Below are 20,406 nucleotides of genomic sequence, written 5' to 3'. Positions count from 1 at the left end.
TTTGTTTTCTTGGTTATGCAACATAACAACTGTTCAAAAGTAAATGAAACAAAGTAAGAGCAAAATAGAATAGAATAGAATAGAATAGAATAGAATAGAATAGAATAGAATGCTTCATTTAGTTGTGCAGAAGCACAACACAATTTCATTTCAGAGCCCATCCAAAGGGAGACAGGTGCCTGGGGCTGCAGCCATGGAGGCATTGCTCATACTTCCAGTTGCACAGCATCCAAAAGCAAAGTGAAGAACTGTCCAAACATGCAATGAATCAACCAAAGCAACCATGAAAAGTCGACAAACAGAACAAATCAAACCAATACAACAGAGTCACTTCAGAAAAGAGGCAGAACAGGAGGTGATCCTGGTATCTGCTTCTTCTTTTTAGAGCACGACAGAAAACTAGCTCTGCATGTTTAATATGGGGCGACTTGTTCTACAACCAGAACAGCTAACGTTTTGCGAATTACCCTCGTGTAGTAATTACACGTTTAAAAAGATGAATGAAGTTCCTCTTATTCCTAAACAGTTTCTGAAGAAAACACAAAATATCTTCATATTTCATCATTTGACTCCATTTGTTTGCCAGATTCTCTTAAACTCTTGAGAATACCCTGGCTGCTAAACAAGTTGACCCTTTGCAGGCATCTTGATGGAAAGTTTAGTGAAAGGAAAAGCTGTGGTTTATTAACCACACCTTCAACAAGACATAACCATAGTCTTGACATAATTGTAAAGTAAAGCACAAGGCGAGTTGTTTATAACTGAGCATGTGTGTGTCCTCCTGGCCGTCCAAACACACACATTCTTCAGACTCAAAAAGAAGGGGGACAACTTTGAAAAGGGTCCACAAGTTCTACTTGGATATATGACTGTTATTTGCTACAGCTTCACATTATGTTTTAATGTTATTCCCTCATCAATAGCACACCTGGAATGTTGCCTTGAATCTTTCATGCATGTTTGCGAAATCCTTTAATCTCTAGTGGTCTTTCCTCAACAACAAAAAGCAAAGGAATGTTCACTCAGAGAGGCACAAGAAGCCTTTCATTTTTGAATTACCGAGTTCCTTGAATCACCTTAGAATCGTACCTCCTCACCCCCAGTTTTGGCTTTTTATACTAATTTCTAATGTAAATTTATATCTGATTTAAATAACATTTTATTTCTATATGCTTATTTTTCTGAGTGAAAATAAACTTTTGAATAGAAGAGTTTCCATGATATTTGCAAAACAACATATGATGTCCAGCTACTGGAAAAAATACAGTAAAATGAATCAACAATATGTTTTTTGGAAATGTCAACAAGAAGGGAAGTTGTTGGTTACATCTGCTGTTTTTGCAGTGAAGTAAAAACTCATCACCATTTTGTCTTCTAAACATTTTTAAGCTCTAATGAACGACCAGCTCCACCAGCTAAGCATAAGCACAGAAAATCTTAATGTGTGATCCTTAAATGTTTCTCCAATAGCTCTTGAAGTTGTTGCAATTGTTTTCCATATGCAAATTGCATAGAATGATTCTGTCATAACAATAAATTTTCAGTACATTGTGCAGCCCTGGCAGCAGTGAACATTGATAAGCTGCCATAGAAATGTCCTAGAAGTGATTCATTCCATATGACATGCATACATGATGAATAATACCTTTGCAGATTCCTTGATTGTTCTGATACCTCAGTTTTTTTTGTTTTCCTTTTTCTTGTTTTGCACCTGTGAGCTGTCTCCTTTGTTGCTGTTCCAGTCTGTATTTGTCAGATTTTCAGTTTATCATTCCTTTCTAATATTCTGCTTTCTTTGTCATCTCATCACATCAAGCTTTATCACCACCACTTTTCTTCAGAGTCCTTGTGTTTGAGGCAAGTCCATTGATTTTCTACTAACTCTACTGGTGCTCTGTGTCTGAACTGACCTCCTCTTCTGAGTTATTATTCAGAATCTTATTTGTCTTGATTAAAAGAAAGACAGTCAGTTCATTGAAATATTTTATGCCACCAATTTAATAATATTAGTATTATTATTAATAATGTTATCAATAGTAGTATGTTTGTTAGGTCAAAAATATGTGTCTTGGTAATATCAGCTCTCAGTGTCATTCTGATATTACTGAAAAGTATCTAACTAAATTCAGCGGATTTTGCTGCTGTCTTCCATTACAGTGTACATGTAGAAAAATAAAAAATAAAAGCTTTAGCAGCAGCTACATTTTCAGTCACTCAGAAAGCACAGCCTTCCACGTTTTCACCCAACCAACTGAATGAAAAATAAATCTAGCAATTTGTTCAGCTCTCAAATGATTTCATATTTACAGATGTTTTAATGAATGCTTTCATATTTTGCTAACATCTTATGAATCTGCAGCAACATTTAGTTCCTGTGAATACAGCTTTTGACAAGCTAGAGCCTGAACAGGATTTGGTAGATTTTGCTGCCTGTCCCTGGTGTTAGGCCCGTCTGCGTGCGCCTCATCTATTAAGACACAGATTTAGTCCTGCAGCTCATTTTTCACTGGCTGTTGGAAGCAGAGAGCAGCTACTGAGAGGTGCTGAATGATGGCAACAGTGTAAGAAGAAGGCGATAATTTGGGGACAGGCGGCTTGGCGGAGTCCACCTGGACCGCCGCGCGATGTCGGCGTGCCATCTCGATTCATCATTCACTGCAACCTCACACGCTGACAGCCCACTGATGAGACAGAAACACACTTCACACTTCACACTGCGGTTGTTTGTCACAGGCGAGTCCCAGCATGGCTGGTGGATGTGTTTCAGGGTGTGTGTGCATTCTGTGCAGAGCGGATGAGCATGAAGGCCTGTGCATGCATATTTAAAAGTGTTTCTGTTGTCATGAATGTGACAGTGACAGTCCCTCACACTGTTAGTGTCAGACAGAGAAATGCATTAGCAGATGCTGAGTGTCTAACACTCTGGGCTCAGATGCAGCTGTCTTGATCACGTACTGAATCTCAGAACGACTGAATCTTGTTTTTACAGACTCCCGTGTCGACTCTTCTCCCAGGTGTCATTTTGAAAATCAGTTTTGGACTCAAACGTAACACCATCTGTATAATTAAATATTATATGCATACCGTAATCTTACTCTATTTTTAAATTTTTTTGCTGAATGTTTTCACCTTATTGTATGTTGACGTTCTAGAAAACAGAGATTTTCCTCTGTCTCTTGTAATTTAATCCTGTTTGATACCTGTTAGAATGACTTGAATTATTCCATATCTCTAATAAAGAAAAGTGTTCTGCAGGCCTGCCACAATAACAAGTTAATAAATAATCCCAGAAGTTATTGTGATGAACAATAATGTTGTTGTTTATCACAACAATATACTGTATTACAACAATATTACATTTTCAAGTAAAATAATGGAGATGGCACATTAATGCAAGAAAAGATCAATAAGCTTTCAATTCTAATGAAGGTTTCACACTGGAACTGGAAGAGATTTTAAATACCCAAAATAAAAAGACAAAACAACAAGAACAACAAATAAAATGAAAAATGAAGTCTTTGTAAATAAAATTGTTTTTCAAAAAAGAGAGTAGTTAAGACAAAAGCACCAGACGGAAGACTTTTATCATGCAGTTTTTGGTAGAAAGAGTGAAAAGAGAAAAACTATACATTTTTTATGAAAATAAAGATAATTGAGTTTTACTTTATCACATAATTGATTTATTGCTTATTGTATCAGACCTAGTTCTGTGGTTCAATTGATTGCTACCTTGTTTTTTCACTGTAATTATTTATTTATTTCTTTGTTTCTTTTTGTTATCATCTCTGGGTTGCGTGGAAATAATTCTAGTCCCAATATAATATTGTTACTATGTGTCAGAGTGACCTTTTGGCTTTTAGTTCTAATTTATGAGAATGAATGAAAATTATTCAAACCCTTTGATCTGCTTCCTGTTTTTGTTTTAAAGCCATAAACCTTAAAGCATTTTACTGAGATATTAAATGACAGACCAACTCAAAGAGCGAGATGCACATGGGTTTTAATGATTAAATTACACGCAGGACTCCGCCTCCTCATTAGGTGATTTCTAGAGGCAAATGATTTTATTTAGTGGTGTTATAGTAGAGGAACCAAACACAATACAAATGAAAAGGATTTAATTGTAAAATCATTTTGAAAATATTTTTCCTTGTCCTTTACAATGATGCATAAGCGTTACATAAAATCCCAATAAAATACCCAAAGGCTTGTGGCTGTAATGGGGCAAAATGTGAAAAAGTTCTAGGAGTGTGAATACTTTAGTAAGAAACTGTAAACAGAAAATAACCCGGAGGAGAAACCAAAGCTGTCATCAGTTTTCCCAGATTTCTTTTTACAGCAGGTTGATGCTGCAGCTCCAACATGCTGCTCTCAGCTGCTGGAGTTTTATTCTGTGGTTGTCTGCTTCAAAACAGGCAAGTGCATGAAAACAAAGATGTCTTTAACACCTGGAAACACACACATTCACACACTTTTAGCACAGAGTTTAAAATGTGCTTAAAACTTCAGTTTGAAGAGGAAAAAGTCTCCCAACCAGTCAATTCTGTGAAAGAACTTGGAGCTCATTTGTATGTTTGCAATAAAATGATCCTCATATCCCACATAGTTGGTCCGAGGTCACACATTCACAAACTGTGGGGCCATAACGTGATGGTGAAGCTGCTGACAGACAGACCAATCCTCTTCCTCCCGAGCTGCAGCTGAAACAAACCTGTCGGCTAAAGAGAAGTCAGGGGGAAACCCTAACTTTATTTTTATTATGCTTTATGGATTTTTCTGCATTGTTTGTTCCAAATGATCAAGCAGTAAAAATGTTGAATTTGCTGCTAGAGCCACTAACTGTGTTTATTATGTGCATGTTGAGGTGTCACATTGGAAAAAATTGATTTCAACAGCAAACTTAGAAACAAAGCTTCCTGAATTTCACAATGAGTTTTTATGCTCGTTTCATACGCTTTTTGGCTCTTCTAAAAAAGAGTTCATGTGCTGAAAGCCAGGATGGAAACACATTTGCCAAATAAGTTCTAATACAGCAAACTTTCCCATCTATTTGGTGGGTCTGTGCACAAAACTCAGAAAAATGTCTACAACTTTCTACATCTTATTTTTTTACAGCCATGCATAGCGTCAACTTCTGATGAAATCACGTTTCATTTTGCGTAGCCTGGTTGAATCATATGTACATGGAAACGCACTTAATTAATTTTTATTTTATTTTTTACAACATTTTAAAAGGTTGCTCTAAGTTTGCATGACAACAGGATGGAAGCACAGCTATAGTGTGACCAGCAGGAAGCTGGGTGGCCATCGGAGCCCCGGGCCCCTCTGGCCTCTACGGAAGCTGCAGCGGCCCTGCTGCACTTCTCATTCCAAGCCTGTTCAGGACATCAGACATCATGTTGAGTTTTAGAAAACCTTCTGTTAAAGGTTTTGTTGGAGCCGGTGGCAGCGCCACCACCACACCGCAGCCCGCTTCTTTTTTATCTCCCATTCACATTCAGCTGAATCTTTTTTCTTTCTGCTGCACATCTCAGCTCTGAAAAATGAAGCTTTTAAATAAAACAGTACGGCTTTCAGGCAATTACGTTTTGTAACAGAAACGAATTGCGCGGCGCCGTGTTTTTAATTATTTTTGACAGCAAATGAATCACAAGTTTACTTCATTTAATTTACGAGGTTTTGCCTGAATTAAAATGATTTTAATTTGGAGATGCTTCATTAAAATGCTGTTTCAGTTTCTCCAGGTACGGTGGTCTTGTGGTTTCTGGTGAAGGAAAATGAATGAGGAGCTGGGGTGAAAAGGTGCCTGCTTACACAGGTCATCAGATCAGCTGCACGACTGAGAAACTCTCAGTGTGGATTTGTGTTTTTACACACACATAATACATACAGATACTAAAGGAAATGTCTTCTTTTTTTTTTTAACCAAACATGATGAAATAAGAAGCATAATCATATCAGCTGAATGACTCCAAACCACACTGACATACAATGTGGTTACGTTTTACCACATTTACTTCATTAAATGAACATAATATTTTACTGGTTGTTAGGCGCACCTGGTGTTTCAGTGCATGGAGTGGTTGTCCTACAGTTGGAAGGTTGTAGGTTTGATTCCAGATTCCTCCTGTCATGTCTATGGGACCATGGGCAAGGCACTAGACTAAGTGAATGAATGTAATTGTGGCTGGATTATGAAATGCTCTGAGTGGTCAGGGTGACAAGAAGAGTTCTATTTAGAATCAGTCTATTTACCATTTATTACACACCCATTATTCAGAAGTGACCAAAATGATCTAAAAAATCTGCAGCGTGAAGCTGAGAATTATGACTACAAGCAATAAAAATCAATACATCTCTAATATTATTAGCAGCTTGATATGTTTAAAGAAAATGCATCTTTATTACAAGATCATTTATCAGAAGTGCAGTTCACAATGAAAAATTACAAATGAGTTAAATTGTATTCTGATTTTAAATATGGATTAACACATCAGAATTGTGAAGAGCTTCATTTGTCTGAGGAATGTGACCCAGAAATCCAGAGAGTGAGCGCTCATTCTTTAACACATTCGAAAATATTTTCTTAAATTAACATTTAACACTAATAAGATGATCCATACCTTCAAGTCTTTCCTGATAGCAGAGCTGTGTCACTGTGTTTGTCCCTGGTCTTTGTTTCCTATGTAGACACAGGTTCCCATGGTGATAACACAGCTGAGGTGATCGCATCTCCCTCATAAAAGTTACATTTTTCTACCTGAATGAATAAAACTTGCCTGTTTGAAAAGAGAAGACCAGCTGATTTTCCATCTTAAACCGATCAAAATTGGGTTCTGCATCATTTCAGAAAGATCTGTTTTCATTCCTTAGAACAGGAGACAGAGCAAACCTGAGCTCCTTTCAGCAGGAAAGGATGCCTGGTCAGGTTGATTCTGCCATCCTTATCCTCACCAATATAATGATAGAAGGTGAAAAAGCTGCCCGGTTAGAGGGAGCAATGCGCCTGAACTAACAGACCACGATATGGAGCCATGATAAAAATGACAGCAATAAAAGCACATTAATGACGATGGCAGCCGCCAGTGGAAGGGGATGCAGTCAGAAAAGAGCTGGGAAGACAACATGGACGGCATCGCTTCACCAATGATGACTATTTAGAAACATATTCTGAAAAAAGCCTCAGACTCAGAACAGATGTGCAGTTATAAAAGCAAAGCGCTCTGTTTGAAACTTTCTGGTAGCAAAAATCACCCAGAGTGATGGTTTGATTATCAGAGGAGCGCCACCCGTTGCCCCTCTAAAGGAACGCTGTTTGAACTCGACACCATAAAGAAGCCATGAGAGATACAGTTTGTGTAGTTAATGTAACCAGCTGACTGCTGATGTGGAATGAACAACCTGGGGTTCTCTTCAGCAGAAACCTGATGACACTCATTTTCATTTTTATTTTCAATACCTCAGATAAAATGAGGCTTCCCACATTAATCTAAACAATAGCTAATATTTCCAGTACCATGGCAGCAATATGTGACACACACCTGTTTGCTCTCACATTCTTTACATGCATCCTTGAATCAAACTCTAAATGAGTTATAAGTTAAATGCAGGTGTTTTTGGTCTGTTTATATGGAAGTAATGAAAACATGGCAACTGCTGAATTGTAGAATTTTCCCAAAACAGAAAAAAATACAGCAGAATAAATAAAACTGCCTGTAGGTTTGAAACAGAACTGTGCTGTAGAAGACCTGAGAAAAAAACTAAGCTGGTAAAGTTGACTGACAGTGCTGCTCTGACAATAAACGAGGCAGTTACACTTTCCTTTTCATCATCATTTGCAGCAGTCCTTCTAATAGAGACATATAATAAGAGCTGATTTCCGTCTTCTCCTGTTTGCACATCATCAAGCTACGGCGTTCCTTCTCCAGCCGAGAGGACGGCGGCTGCATTGCCAGCCGGGTTTGGCAACATGGATGTGGATCTTTATCCCATCTACTATCATGCATTTATTCAGTTAGATTTATTTTCACTGCTTGACTTTTTAGTTCTGCGTGTTCTTTAATTTTTCTCCTTTAAATAGTTCCTTGAATTGAAGGAATCAAGAATGTGTGTGGTTTTGGCAGAGTCCTGCAGCGCCTAATTAATGAAAGAACTAATCTTCTTCTCTTTGTTTTACGCTCGGCGGCTGTTTGATTCAGAACTCTGATCCACACTGTCTGTGTTCTCACTGCTGTCAGACAAATGAGTTCATTTCTTTGATCAGCTCCAATATCCAATACCTTCTGCAATATGTCACAATTTTAATATTGCAGAACTGTTAAATTAAATATCTACTAATATTCACAAAATGTCTGTTTACTTTTAAGTGTCAGTGGTAATTATATTTCGATGGATTCTGATCAAACATAACAGTGGTTTGCTGTTTTTTTTCTTGAAAATACAAATTTTTATCATCTAAAGAAATAAGTGTGATCATTTTTTTTCATAGATTAAGTAATTTCACAGCTGAAACTGATGGGTATCTTTATCAGTTGCAAATGTTTTCGAGAATAATTTTAGATTTGTAAGTTTTATATTGGGATTATTACACTGACTGAGTACAAAAAGGCCAGATTACAAGTTTTCTAATTTGTCTGATTGTCTCGGATGTAAGCCCAGTTCTGGTCAGAACTCCTTTCTTCCTTGATCTGTTCGATTTGATGCTTTTATTTTTCACTTCTTGTAAATGTTTTAAATCATTTGTATAATATTTCATATTCTGCCCTGTTTTCATCCTGTCGGTTTGCATATTTCCTCTGAGTAAACTGTCAGTAAAAAACTCATCAGAGTTGCTGCTTCTCTTTGTTACGAGTTTCTCAACATTTCAAATCTTAACTTGTATATCAGTTGAATTAAATAATAATGTATGTTGTTTCTGGTCGATCACTTTTTCCTAATACATGCGTACACAAAAGAAAAATAAAATAAAATAAATCAAGAGCAGTAACTCTACATGGAACAGTTAGAAAATGACAATATATTTATAAAATTAAATAAATAGACTAAAAAGAACCAAATATCCAAAGTGGAAAAAATCCTGAAGTCCAGTTTTGGAAAAATAATGAGATTACTTCCAACATTTTCTACATCTATTACGGATGGACCTGCTGAGCGATCAGGAGAGAAGAGGATGAAAATCTGGATTATTCCTCCACACACTGATTTCTGAAACATGACTGGTGTGTTTTAAAAACTGAATATCAGCCTGCTCTCTTTGCATTATTTGAAGTCATATTCAAAATAAATATTTGAAATTATTTAATCATTAATTTTTCATCAAATTAAACAGAAATTGCTATTTTACTAAAACATCTCTAAGTAATGTCAGAGAAACTGCACATTTTAAAGTGATCTTTGTTTAATACACACACCTGTATTTATTCTAAATAGACTTGTAGTTCTTTTTTTATCTCATGTCTCATCTAATTCTGCTCCTCTCAGTTACCTCTCAGTATTGCTTCCCCTGCAGAGTTCAAACATAACTTGAGAACTGGTCTAGTCAAAGATCACCTTCCTGCTCACTTTGCAGCAGATCCCTGCCTCCACAGCCGTTCACTCATCTAGATTTCAACTTTCCAACCATTTGGTCCCACCAACTGTCGTCTTTGTGCTTCGCACGTGACGGACCGGACTGGACAGCGTTCGGAACAAAATCTGACACATCCGAGCTTTAGATGCGTTTACATATTGCACATGAAAAGCGCACAAGTCCAGCGCAGAATCCCACAAAGACACGTGAATAAGACACGGACACGGAGCGCAACATCTCCACAGCCTGAGACACGGAGCTGCTCACATGGCTGGGCTTACACACGGCGAGGAAGATGCTGAAGAAACGTACCGCTTGTGGAGGAGAGCTGCAGACTGGATGCTCTGGTCCGCGCCGGCCGGAAGGAGCCAGAAAGACGCGCTGGTCAGTTTGAAGGAGGAGAGAGCTGCTTCCTCTCTGCTGCTACTGTCTGCCTCTGCCTGTTAAAGGGATATCCGCCACGGATTTAGCTGCACAATAAAGAGGTGCAGGAGGAGGGAGAGGAGGAGGAAGAGGGGCAGGAGGAGGAGGAAGGACAGACCGCGGCAGCTCCACAGAACTCAGCACAAGTCCTTAAGTTCATCCAACAGACACAGAGAGGAAGACAGAGGGCAACAGCAACATTACTACTGGGATATTTGGACATTTTCACCCGGTCTCTGTCCGAGTTCCTTACGATGCTGTCCCACAGATTCCCATCGGGACGTGTCCGTCATAGAAGGACACATGGGAAATAACTGGGTTTCAATCTGAACTCCATCAGTTGTATATGGAGTCATGCAGAACAGACGGACTCAGTTATAGAACACCAATTCACTTCTCAAGGCACGTGATAAAAAAATCATTTCAGTTCATTCCAATTGACCCGATAAGCTCAATTAATGATTGAAAGTAGATTAAAAAGTTTGTCACATAACCTGCAGCATCAGTTCATAACCAGACCAGCATGTAGCGACAATCACGCATGTTTCCCCTCAATATGTTCAAGTCATTTGGTTCAGATCTAGTTACCATCCACTCAATGCACTGAGACACTGGTCATGTTTCTCCACAGTGGAAACACATTCACACACACACACACACACACACGCCCACACGCCCTCACACACAGCTCTGACAGGCAGCATGCCTCAACATGGGGCATTAAAAGCTCCTTGTCCACTTTTCCCACTGAGCCACAAACACAACATGAATGCAGTAGACCACCATTCACTGATTCATCTGTTTGGTTATTTTTTTTGTAGAATATAAATCAAAATTATTGGTGGAGAATTTGCCTATTCGCCATTTTTTAAGTCAGTTAATTTCAGGAACTTTATCACTAAGTCACACAATTTGTAGATATTTTAGTTTCATGTTTTCACTTTGACTAATAAATAATGGTGTTCTGCTGTTTGGGTTTTTCACCTCAGGTTAGAATTCAGTGACTTTATAATCCAGAACTGGTTGGATTAGGATGCTTTCATTCCATCGCATCTGTACTGCATTCTGAAATATTATGCTGTTGTGTTGCTTGATCCAGTCATTTCACACAGCAACTGAGGAGTCATATTAAGTGAACATGAAATATATTTTTCATCTGGTATTCTAACGGTGTATGAAGCACATAAATACCTGCCCATGAATTTTAATGCTCTACTGAAAAAAGGGAAATGAAAACCACCAATTTTCAGTTATTGCTGGATGTAAAAGCATTCTGCACTTTGGTTTACATAATTTACTTTTTACAGTAAACGTTTATAAATGCAACTGACACGGCTCGCTTCACATAGCTTTCTGATACCAATACTGTCACACCAGCATTTTAGAACAAGTTTAGTTTCCGTTTTTGTGGTGAATAAATCATTAACAGAGCAGGTTTGTCTGATGTAATATTGTAAGTTTCAGATAAACTGAATATTGGGTTCACATTAACTGCAAGCCAGAATCCTGAAAATGAACTATATATTCTGTATATACATGTGTGTATACATATATGTATTTGAAGTTTAAACTTCAAAAATTCAAAATCTAAGCGCATGGACTTTCAATCAATGCAACAAGCTTTTTACAGTAAGATTTAATAATTACTGTTGTGCATTCTCCTATCGGATGGTAGTTAGTTTTTTGCAGAACAAGTTAAAAATAATTTTATTCTGAGCTCAGATGGAAACACCGAGTCTGAAGCGAACGCGTTTCTGAACAGCTACAGGAATAATCAGCCAAATCACACAATTACAGTACATCACCTCCTCTGCTCCATCGACCAGCAGGTCAGCAGCTGGTAATGAGCTCAATAAGGAGAGCCCAATCTGAAGCTCAACGCCACGCTCCCATAACAAGCACCTTCAGAATGGAAGTGGTCTGCATCAGGCGCCAGGACGAGAGTGCCATCTGGTGGACATAATGGAAACTCTAAAAACATAAACTTGTTTTGAAAGATGCAGAACTGACATTTGGAGATGAATTATGCAAGATCTAAAACTCCTTCATCCTGCTTCACTTCCTCCCGCATAAAACTGATCTCTGTTCATTTGGTCAACTCTCTCATTTCATTTATACTTGATTCAGATTTTGTTTTGTTTTTGTAGAAAACTTAAAAAAGAAAAAAAGCCGGTTGCATTTGACTATGGTACTTTGTAATAAATATTCCATCATATCTCTATTTGGTCTTTAAATTATTGTTCTGAGTGTGGGAGGAAGTTGCTGGGACGTCCAGCTGTGCCCTGCAGCAAACACTCTACTATGATCCTTCCTCAACAAACTACAGAGGCACAGCTTGACAAATCAGATTTTCCATCCACACAGTCCTGGAAAGATTGGCAACTTTCAATTTTTAATTTAATTCTTTAAATTCGGGGGAAATTACTAGAAGCCTTCCCAGACTGACAATTGCCAGCAGTTGCTCTTCTAAGACTGTTGCTGCAATATTTCTCTCAGAGTGCTGACACAGCTGTTTGCTCCAGAGTTGCCAAAACGTTTCCTTCTGTAGAGGTGATCACCCTGACTGACCTTGACAGTTGGTGTGTTCACTTGGTACTTTGACTGGACTTCTTTTCTGACATGCTGCATTATTCTTGAGCACTGAACCCATTACTGAGACTCAGTTATCAATCGGTCTGTCACATGCAACGTAAAGGAGTTTTTAATTCACCCTGAAGAGACTCACACACTAAAAAAACTGCAATGAGAAAGTTTTATTAATCATGAATGAAAACCTTTTGGTGCTCGGAACCTGGCAGACATGGGCGCTGTGACCTGCAATAAGCTTGGATGGGCTAAAGGGCCACATGAGAAGGAACTACAAACATGACAGTTATGTGCTTGTTAGACTGGGGTCGTTCAATTTGATTATGTAAATGAGTGTGCAGGTACTTGTTTTTGATTGGTGCCTGGAGGACGACGGGGGACGTCCGATTGGTGGCTTCCCGGATGTGACGAGTATAAAAGCGGCTGACGTAGACTTCCTGAAGGATCCCTCCTCTGCTCATCTCAACCGGTTACACTGTTTGTTTTTTTGTTTGTTCAACTTCTTGGTTTGGAGTTTGTAGGAGTGAGCTGCCATTTATGTTACCTTAGTTCTTTCCTGTTTTTTTAGTTAGGGAGGTAAGTTTTGTCATTTGGTTTATTTATTTTCAGTTAGGTAAGTTGATTATTATTTAGATAGTTTCTTTTGTTTGTTGTTTTGGCATTAGCTCATTCTGAAGTTATATGCTCCATTTTCTGTCATATCTAAATCAAATACATATATATTTTTTTAATAAATATCACTGTAAAATGTTTAACTTTGTATGTGTTGGCTGTTTGGGATGGAACGAGGAGGGACCTTTCATGTTATGATCTGGCTACCCCTAGACGGGTTGTAACAGTGCTTAAATATGATTACATCAATGTAAAAAATGTGCTCAATATTATTTAAATTTCAAATGCAGAGTCTTCTACAATATTTGAACCATTTGTTAATGAGTAGCTTTATTAATATGTTCTGCCATAACAGGAACTTTGAGGATATTCATGATCTTGATTTGGACTAAAATGAAAACGAGTTTGACGGCCTGTTAGAGGAAACTGTCAGGTCAGTAAGACATAACACTTCTGCATTTAAAAAAACATTTTTTATTAATATTCTAATTTTCCAACAAGTTTTTCATCAGAAGTAAGGCACAATCATCAAATTGAACAAAAAAATAAATGCTAGAGATATATTAGTCTGTATAATGTGTTTCGCCTCTTGAATTGAGTTACTGAAATAAACTAGACTTTAAGATGACTTCATGTCTGGGCGCTGCGGTGGACCACCGGTAACGCACAACATATGGAAGACTAGTCCTCAACCCCAACGTCACAGGTTTGAGTCCTGGCCTGATGACCTTTGACCCCCCTCTCTTTCTCTTTACCCACTTTCCTGTCTGACAACTCTCAGATAAAGGCCACTAGAGCCAATAAAACCTTAATAAAAGATGATTCCATGTCCTGAGATGCATTCACAGTTTATGAAATACAACTAAAATATGAAACCTTTTCATAACTGTTTACTTTCCACCGGACTGCTGAATCATGAATGATAAAAATGAACTCCATGTTACTGAGGACAAATCATCTTTTGGACTGTGGAGACAGAAAAGATGATGCCTACTCTTCAAAGTATGTGTAATGTAATATATGCCTGGAAGCATCATGGAGGAGATTTCTGCTCCGAGTCAAACATGCTGAATGAGTTACAGCAGAACATCGGGGTGGTTACCATACGATTCAGGCTGTAACTCTGCCTCACTGACAGAGACTCCCTCTGTCAGTCAGAGACAAACTACAGGCTGTGGGGTCAAGACAAAGCTAAAACAGAGTCAGTCCAGTTAACCCAGGTAGTCGTATGCTTTAACATTTAGTGAGTTTGTAGTATTTAAGTACAACTGAAACCAGACATTTACATACACAGTGAGACACAGCTGTCATAGTGTGGCATTTAATTAAGTTCTCAAAAGCTTAACTGACATCTGAACTCTGACCCCACATCCCAGAGAAGTTAAAACAGAATCTGCATGGAGCAGAGAGGAGGAGGAAGTTCAAACTCTTCCATCAATTACAACAGATGAGGATCCGATCTTCAACTTCAACATCTCTCTGCCCAGCTCTGACCAAACGTTCAGACAGAAACCTGAAGAGCAGCAGAAGCAAAGGAGATGGATCAGCAGAGCCGCCAACAACTGATGGAGTCACCCTGGATGTGTTATTGTGGAAGACCAGCTCTGCTGTTAGCATGTCATGACTGTCAAGACAGCAGCAGTCTTCAGTCAGAAGACTCTTCACATTCATTGGAAGACTGACTGCTACTGGAGATCCTCCCTCCTTCAGCATCCATAATTGTAGGAATTACTGTACAGCATGTTGGTGAACTTAACAGTTCACCCTTTTTTTAAAGTACTTTAAAAGCAGTACTGCTTTTAAAGTACTTTATGAATAAATTCACACTGACAAAATTCTTTGAAGATATTTGACTAACATTGAGTTATGATAATATTTTCCCTTTGGGATGAAATAAAGCCGCAGTTTATTTGTATTTTGTTTTATAGTAAGCTATAATTTTGTAACTATTGTAATGTTTCTTAATTAATGACAGAAAAGAAGTTTTACTAAGAGGCTTTTATTTAGTACAGGCTGCCGACAATCACCTTAAGCCATAAATCAATAAGAAAAATAGAAAAACCTCTCAGACAATTTGGCCAATTATGAAATAAAAAGTTTCACTTAAGAGAGTTTACATATCAAACATGGATACAATCATTTACAGGATGAAAAGCAAGAAATTAAAACAGCACACTTAAATTACCACCTGGTGTATAGGAAAGTTTGTATTAACAAAAACAAGACTGAAAATGACCCACCACCTTCTACCCAACTATTGTTCAATAGACAGTGAGAGGCAAACTGAAGAAAACTGATGCTGCTGATTGATGGGATGGTGAACACATGATTCTGCAGCAGAGGATATTCTGAAAAGAAACATGACAGCATTAATAAGAGATGATCTTGCTGCTAAGGAGCCAAAGTGCAGTCAAGATAAAAACTGTTTCTGATCTACTTCTATGTTGTTTTCAGCTTCAACATTAAAAAAAAAAGCATTAGAAAAGTTTTGAAAAGTAATCAATCAAAAGTAATCTGACCTTGAAGATAGCCAAAACATGTTGGAACAGAATTTTACCAAACTTACAAATATCAAATATGAATAAACAGAATTTCTCAGTGAGGAAAACGTTGGTGATAATGAAATAATAGCTATTATTGTTACTATTTAACAAGTATATAGCAATTAACTTTATCTATATGATAATTTTACTGTGGCTCATCGGTTCTGACAGCAGGAACATGAGGAAACTTACCTGCCTGAGTTTCTGCAGTTACATGTTGGGCTCTGTAAAACACAACACAGCAACTGTTACTCATCTGAGGACTTTCTGATAGTCCAGGTTGATATTCGGGGAAAAAAATATATATATTTCCCAGAATGTTCTACTGGGGACAATACTTTTCAGCAAAACATTTTTGGTTTTCTGACATGGTGATTGTACACCTGAACCATTTTCATTTATTTCAAAGTTGAGCACAACAGCAACAAATATTGAAAAAAATAAAAGCCGGAAACGTTGCTCTGCAGGTTCTGTAGATATCATTTAGGTATCGTCATCAGTGATGTGACATTCACGAACAATCCGACTCTTTTAACAGCTCTTTACTAAGAACGGCAGGACTGACTGAGAGCTGTTCTTTGTTTATTATCATAACTTAACTTGCTAACAATGCTCTGTGCAGACTGCAGCAGCTCTTATAATATTTAATGAAAAATATATGTATTTAATCAACAAATAAATAAAACAGAGGAGAGTTCTGGTTTATGAGCACAAAGTCTGGGTTTGTTTTCTTCGTGTCATGGCGGCTCTGCACTAGCTGGCGGCTACACTGACAGGCTTCATGCAGCAGGAGAGAGGATGAGGACGCTCCCTTCTCCCTGGTTTATTCTTCCTTGTTGCTCTTTGGTTAATGTGTATAGTGTCATTAATTCTTATATTTAATAGTCCAGAGGAGGATTTGTGTTTTCTGCCACTGCATCTGCAGTCAACTTTTTCCTTCTACTTTCTGTTACATTTTTTAAAATGTTGTTTCAATATTACAAAAAGCACTAAAACATTATAAATACACACAACATTGATTTAAAAAGCTACACGGGTATTTAACAAGTATATTTTGAAATTTTATGTTTTATGAAAATATATACTATAATCTATAAGAACATACTTTGGTTATTTACTTATTACAGATGATTCAACTTTTTTGTGAACTTTATCTCCAAAAGCAATTAAAATAAAACTATATTATGGATAAGACGGTTTGTTATTTGAAAAATGTACATTTTCAAAATTGGATACTTTAAACAGCTCTTTGAAGTGAACTGATCCTGAAGAGCCATAAGCCCCGTCACTCATGGCCATACTTTTATCATAGAGGTTTAATGAATTAGATATAACAATATGTGGGTACATTTCCACAGGTTTAAATGATTGTTTTTATGAAACCATTGTTCTCCCAGCAGGTTTCTGTTGGCTGCAGTCATATGACCAGGCATGTCGCAGGGAGGGAAATCGAAAGCAAAACGGATTAAGCCAAATTCAGACTGAGGGGAATTCCTGGACTTTGGTTCTGATTCAAAAAAATATCTATTCCAGAAAGATTTTAAATGACCAACTCACCCCAATTGTAGTCTTTGGATTTTCCCGCATGATTAACTCTGCAGATGCATGTTTTGCCAGATTCTGGAGTGAAGGTGGCGCTCTTGGTCAGGTGGAAGTGCCAGTCCTGTTTGAAGGCCAGGTCGGTCTGCACGGGGTTGGGGAGTGTTGTGCCATCACACAGGAGGTCAATGGTGATGTCAGGGGGGTGGAAGTTGCTCACATGGCAGATCAGAGAGTTTTCTTTCCCGAACTCTCCAGGGTCACGGCTGTAGATCAGAACCTTGGGTGGAGCTGGAGGCAACAGGGCAAAAAATGGTCGTCATTTCACAGGATTATGGTAATTATTCACATTTCTTCTGCAAATAATTCCTTCTCAGTGTCTCAATTTAGACTTTGAGATAATGAAAAAGCTTCGTCACACTGCTAACATATTAAATAAGTTCTCAATACAACCAGATCAAAATCAAAATCTTTACTTTTATTTCGCTTAAATATCAAACCAGTGTTTCTATGACAGTTCAGACATTAAACCTTCACGTGTTCACAGAAGATCAATAATTTGGCGCAGAGAAGCAACGGTAGAAAAGAAAGACAATTTGAAAATTACTTCACACTGTCGCCAGTAGGGGGAGATATTCAACAGTCTGCAATGTGGGAAAATCGAAACTAAACTCAGATCAAGCTTTTTCTATAATTATTTTATGCTTCATATTTGTCCTTGACTTCAATTCCCGCCAACATTGAAGCTTTCGGGAGAATTAACTAAAAGAAAAACATATTCTGTACATATATATTAATTATGTATATATATAATGTCAATTACAACTGCGTCTATATCGAGGCCTTATCAAGATCAAATCAACAAAAAGTCACCAATAGTGTCGCCTAAAACGTTGTTACTGAACAGAACACGAAACTGTTGACAGCGTCAGAAGATCAATCCTGTAAATAGGAAATGTTTCTGATATTCTTCAGTGTGATGAAGAATATCACACTGTTTTATTCTATCCTGGCAGAATTAAACAGAAGATTTTGCTACTTACAAGTTTTGCAGCTCACTGCGCAGAAAACAGCAACCAGAGCTGCGAGACACAGCAGCAGCTTCATCTTTCTTCTTCTTCGGGTGGCGGAAGGTTTGGAACAGAACCGGCTCTTTCTCCGTCCTCTGATCAATAAACAGAAAGTGCTTCAGCCTCGGGTTGAATACCCATCAAATCCCGCCCACTCTGTGACCTTAACCAATCAGGAATTTTATATCCTGACGTTGCCAGGTAAAATATGACCAAACACGTTTGCGTTAACTGTAGGCTGAGACGAGTTTTGGTAAACGGGTTCGGTGTTTCCGTGTTCTGAATTCTCCAGACAATGAACATAAAAACTAAACCTTTTGGGGTTTTCTGTTACAGTGTGAAAGTTGTAATTGAGTTCCTTTGTTTTCAAAAAAGGAAACGGTAGGCTTAATGTGTTCTTTTTTGGATATTACCAAAACTTCCTTTTCTCTGGTAACTGGTTCCATAAACCCCATCCTCCCAGTAACCCAGTATTTCCAGTTCCAATTAACTCCCCATCAAAGATAAAGAGTTTTAAAATAAAGATTCAACCTCTGTGTACACATTATACTCAGCAAAGTAATAGCCTCATTCATAATAATAATAAAAAGGCAATAAATGAATACATAACAGAAAAAGGCACAATAATTGACTAGCTGTAGACCACATTGTCTTCATGGAGTATGAAAACATCACATATGTATGAAAAGGCTGTTAATCAGAAGAAATATGCCAATAAGTTGGTAAGCTGTCAGAGGACTGGCAGTGGTGTTATAGCAAAGCCAAAGGGACGAGGATGGCATGAAGAGAAAGTCCACTTAAAAGAGATGAAGACTGAAGGCCTGAACTATCTGCTGTCAGTAGCTACAAATCTTCACACTTTGTTTTATCCTCAGATTCAAACCAACTGAGTGCCGGACCAGAGTCCTTTCAGCTCACTTAGTGTCATGGTCAGCAGAGTGAAAGGCTGCACTGGGGTCCAGCAGAACCAGCACTGAGGTTCTTCCACTCTGGCTCTTCCAAAAGAAAGCAGTCGGCATAGAATAGAAAAACTAAATCACAGCTATTAAATGAAAAGCAGAAACGGTTTGTATACAGGACATGATAAGCAAACCAAATTATCCAGGAGTGCAGCCAACGTTTCTACAGAAACTAAGTTCCTAAAACCAAAAACAGTTCACACGTGAAACAGTGAGTAGATCATTTTATCCACATGTGGAAGAGCTGGTGCTATCTCTACCCAACCACTGATGGAAACCTGTTGGTGTCCCTGACAAGCTGTGAGTTGCTCTTGTTTTGACCTGGAGGACATGCAGCGCTGATTATGCTATGGTTTTTAGCATCATTGGTACTGTAGGACAGAACTTTACACTATGGGCCTCATGATCAATTAGAATTATACCCCTTTGTTGTTTAACGCCTCATTTGCTAAAAAAAAAACAAAAAAAAAACAGAGCCAGTATGGTACAAGCTAACGTATGAAGAGCTTAAGAAATAAATAAAATGGAATTGAGAAAGAGAATGATCCCTTTTTTTAAAAAACAAAATAAAAGAATGCTAAACCTTTGTGTTGCTCAGATTTAGATTTCACAAAGATAGCAAAAATAATGAAGGATCAAACTCTGCCACAAAGTTTCACTTTCTGTCTAAACTCAGAACGTTGCGATGATGTCATTGGATCAAACATGATGGTGTCTAATCTGGATGAACACCCTCTCACTGCTCCATCTGACTGGGCGGAGCTTCTGCACCACTTTTACAGGCCTGGGTTTGGCACACACTCAGGAACGTTTGGGGATTTCCACTCGTTTGGTTTTATATAATAAAATGTTTAATTTAGTTTCGATTGTCTTTTAATACATGTAGGTCTAGGAGACATGTCGCATGTCAAAATACAAATTTAACAACTCATCTTTCAATTTTCAGGTGTTTTTTTTTTAGGTTTTATCGGCTTTAGAGGCCTTTATTTGAGAGTGGTCAGACAGGAAAGCAAGTTCTGAAAGAGAGAGAAGACATCGGGCAAAGGTCATCGGGTCGGGACTCGAAGATGACGGCCATGTTGAGGATTAAACCTCACCAGCTAACA

General features: G+C 38.0%; 2 protein-coding genes across 3 annotated transcripts in view; both read right to left on the bottom strand.

The window, feature by feature from the left end:
- The window catches only part of mpped1 (metallophosphoesterase domain containing 1), a 67,934-nt gene extending 57,370 nt beyond the window's left edge, over positions 1 to 10,564 (bottom strand). Inside the window, exon 1 of the mRNA XM_028044175.1 lies at positions 9,881 to 10,564. The gene's annotated coding sequence lies outside the window, so the exon portion shown is untranslated. The remainder of the gene's footprint in view (positions 1 to 9,880) is intronic.
- A 4,605-nt stretch (positions 10,565 to 15,169) lies between these two features.
- Positions 15,170 to 18,487, bottom strand: b2m (beta-2-microglobulin). Of its 2 annotated transcripts, none has more exons than XM_028043785.1 (4): positions 18,315 to 18,487; positions 17,290 to 17,562; positions 15,925 to 15,956; positions 15,170 to 15,537 (listed from the first exon to the last, which is right to left on the bottom strand). In XM_028043785.1, exons 1-3 carry the CDS (start codon positions 18,376 to 18,378, stop codon positions 15,943 to 15,945), a joined length of 351 nt encoding a protein of 116 aa, XP_027899586.1. In that variant the 5' UTR covers positions 18,379 to 18,487; the 3' UTR covers positions 15,170 to 15,537; positions 15,925 to 15,942. The 2 variants fall into 2 exon arrangements, with proteins under 2 accessions (XP_027899586.1, XP_027899587.1); XM_028043786.1 differs by having other exon boundaries at positions 15,929 to 15,956.
- Positions 18,488 to 20,406: the final 1,919 nt, after the last annotated feature.

The sequence above is a fragment of the Xiphophorus couchianus genome, chromosome 17 (genome assembly GCF_001444195.1).
Source record: "Xiphophorus couchianus chromosome 17, X_couchianus-1.0, whole genome shotgun sequence".
NCBI lineage: Eukaryota > Metazoa > Chordata > Actinopteri > Cyprinodontiformes > Poeciliidae > Xiphophorus > Xiphophorus couchianus.
The sequence above is the reverse complement of the archived record's forward strand: the minus strand, read 5'-3'. Positions and strand labels throughout refer to the sequence as shown.

Excerpts from the sequence above, each read along its gene's own strand:
- b2m (XM_028043785.1), bottom strand. The coding sequence starts at position 18,378 with ATGAAGCTGCTGCTGTGTCTCGCAGCTCTGGTTGCTGTTTTCTGCGCA. Across the intron at positions 17,563-18,314 it reads CGCAGTGAGCTGCAAAACTT|CTCCACCCAAGGTTCTGATC; the intron begins GTAAGTAGCAAA and ends TGTTGCCTCCAG.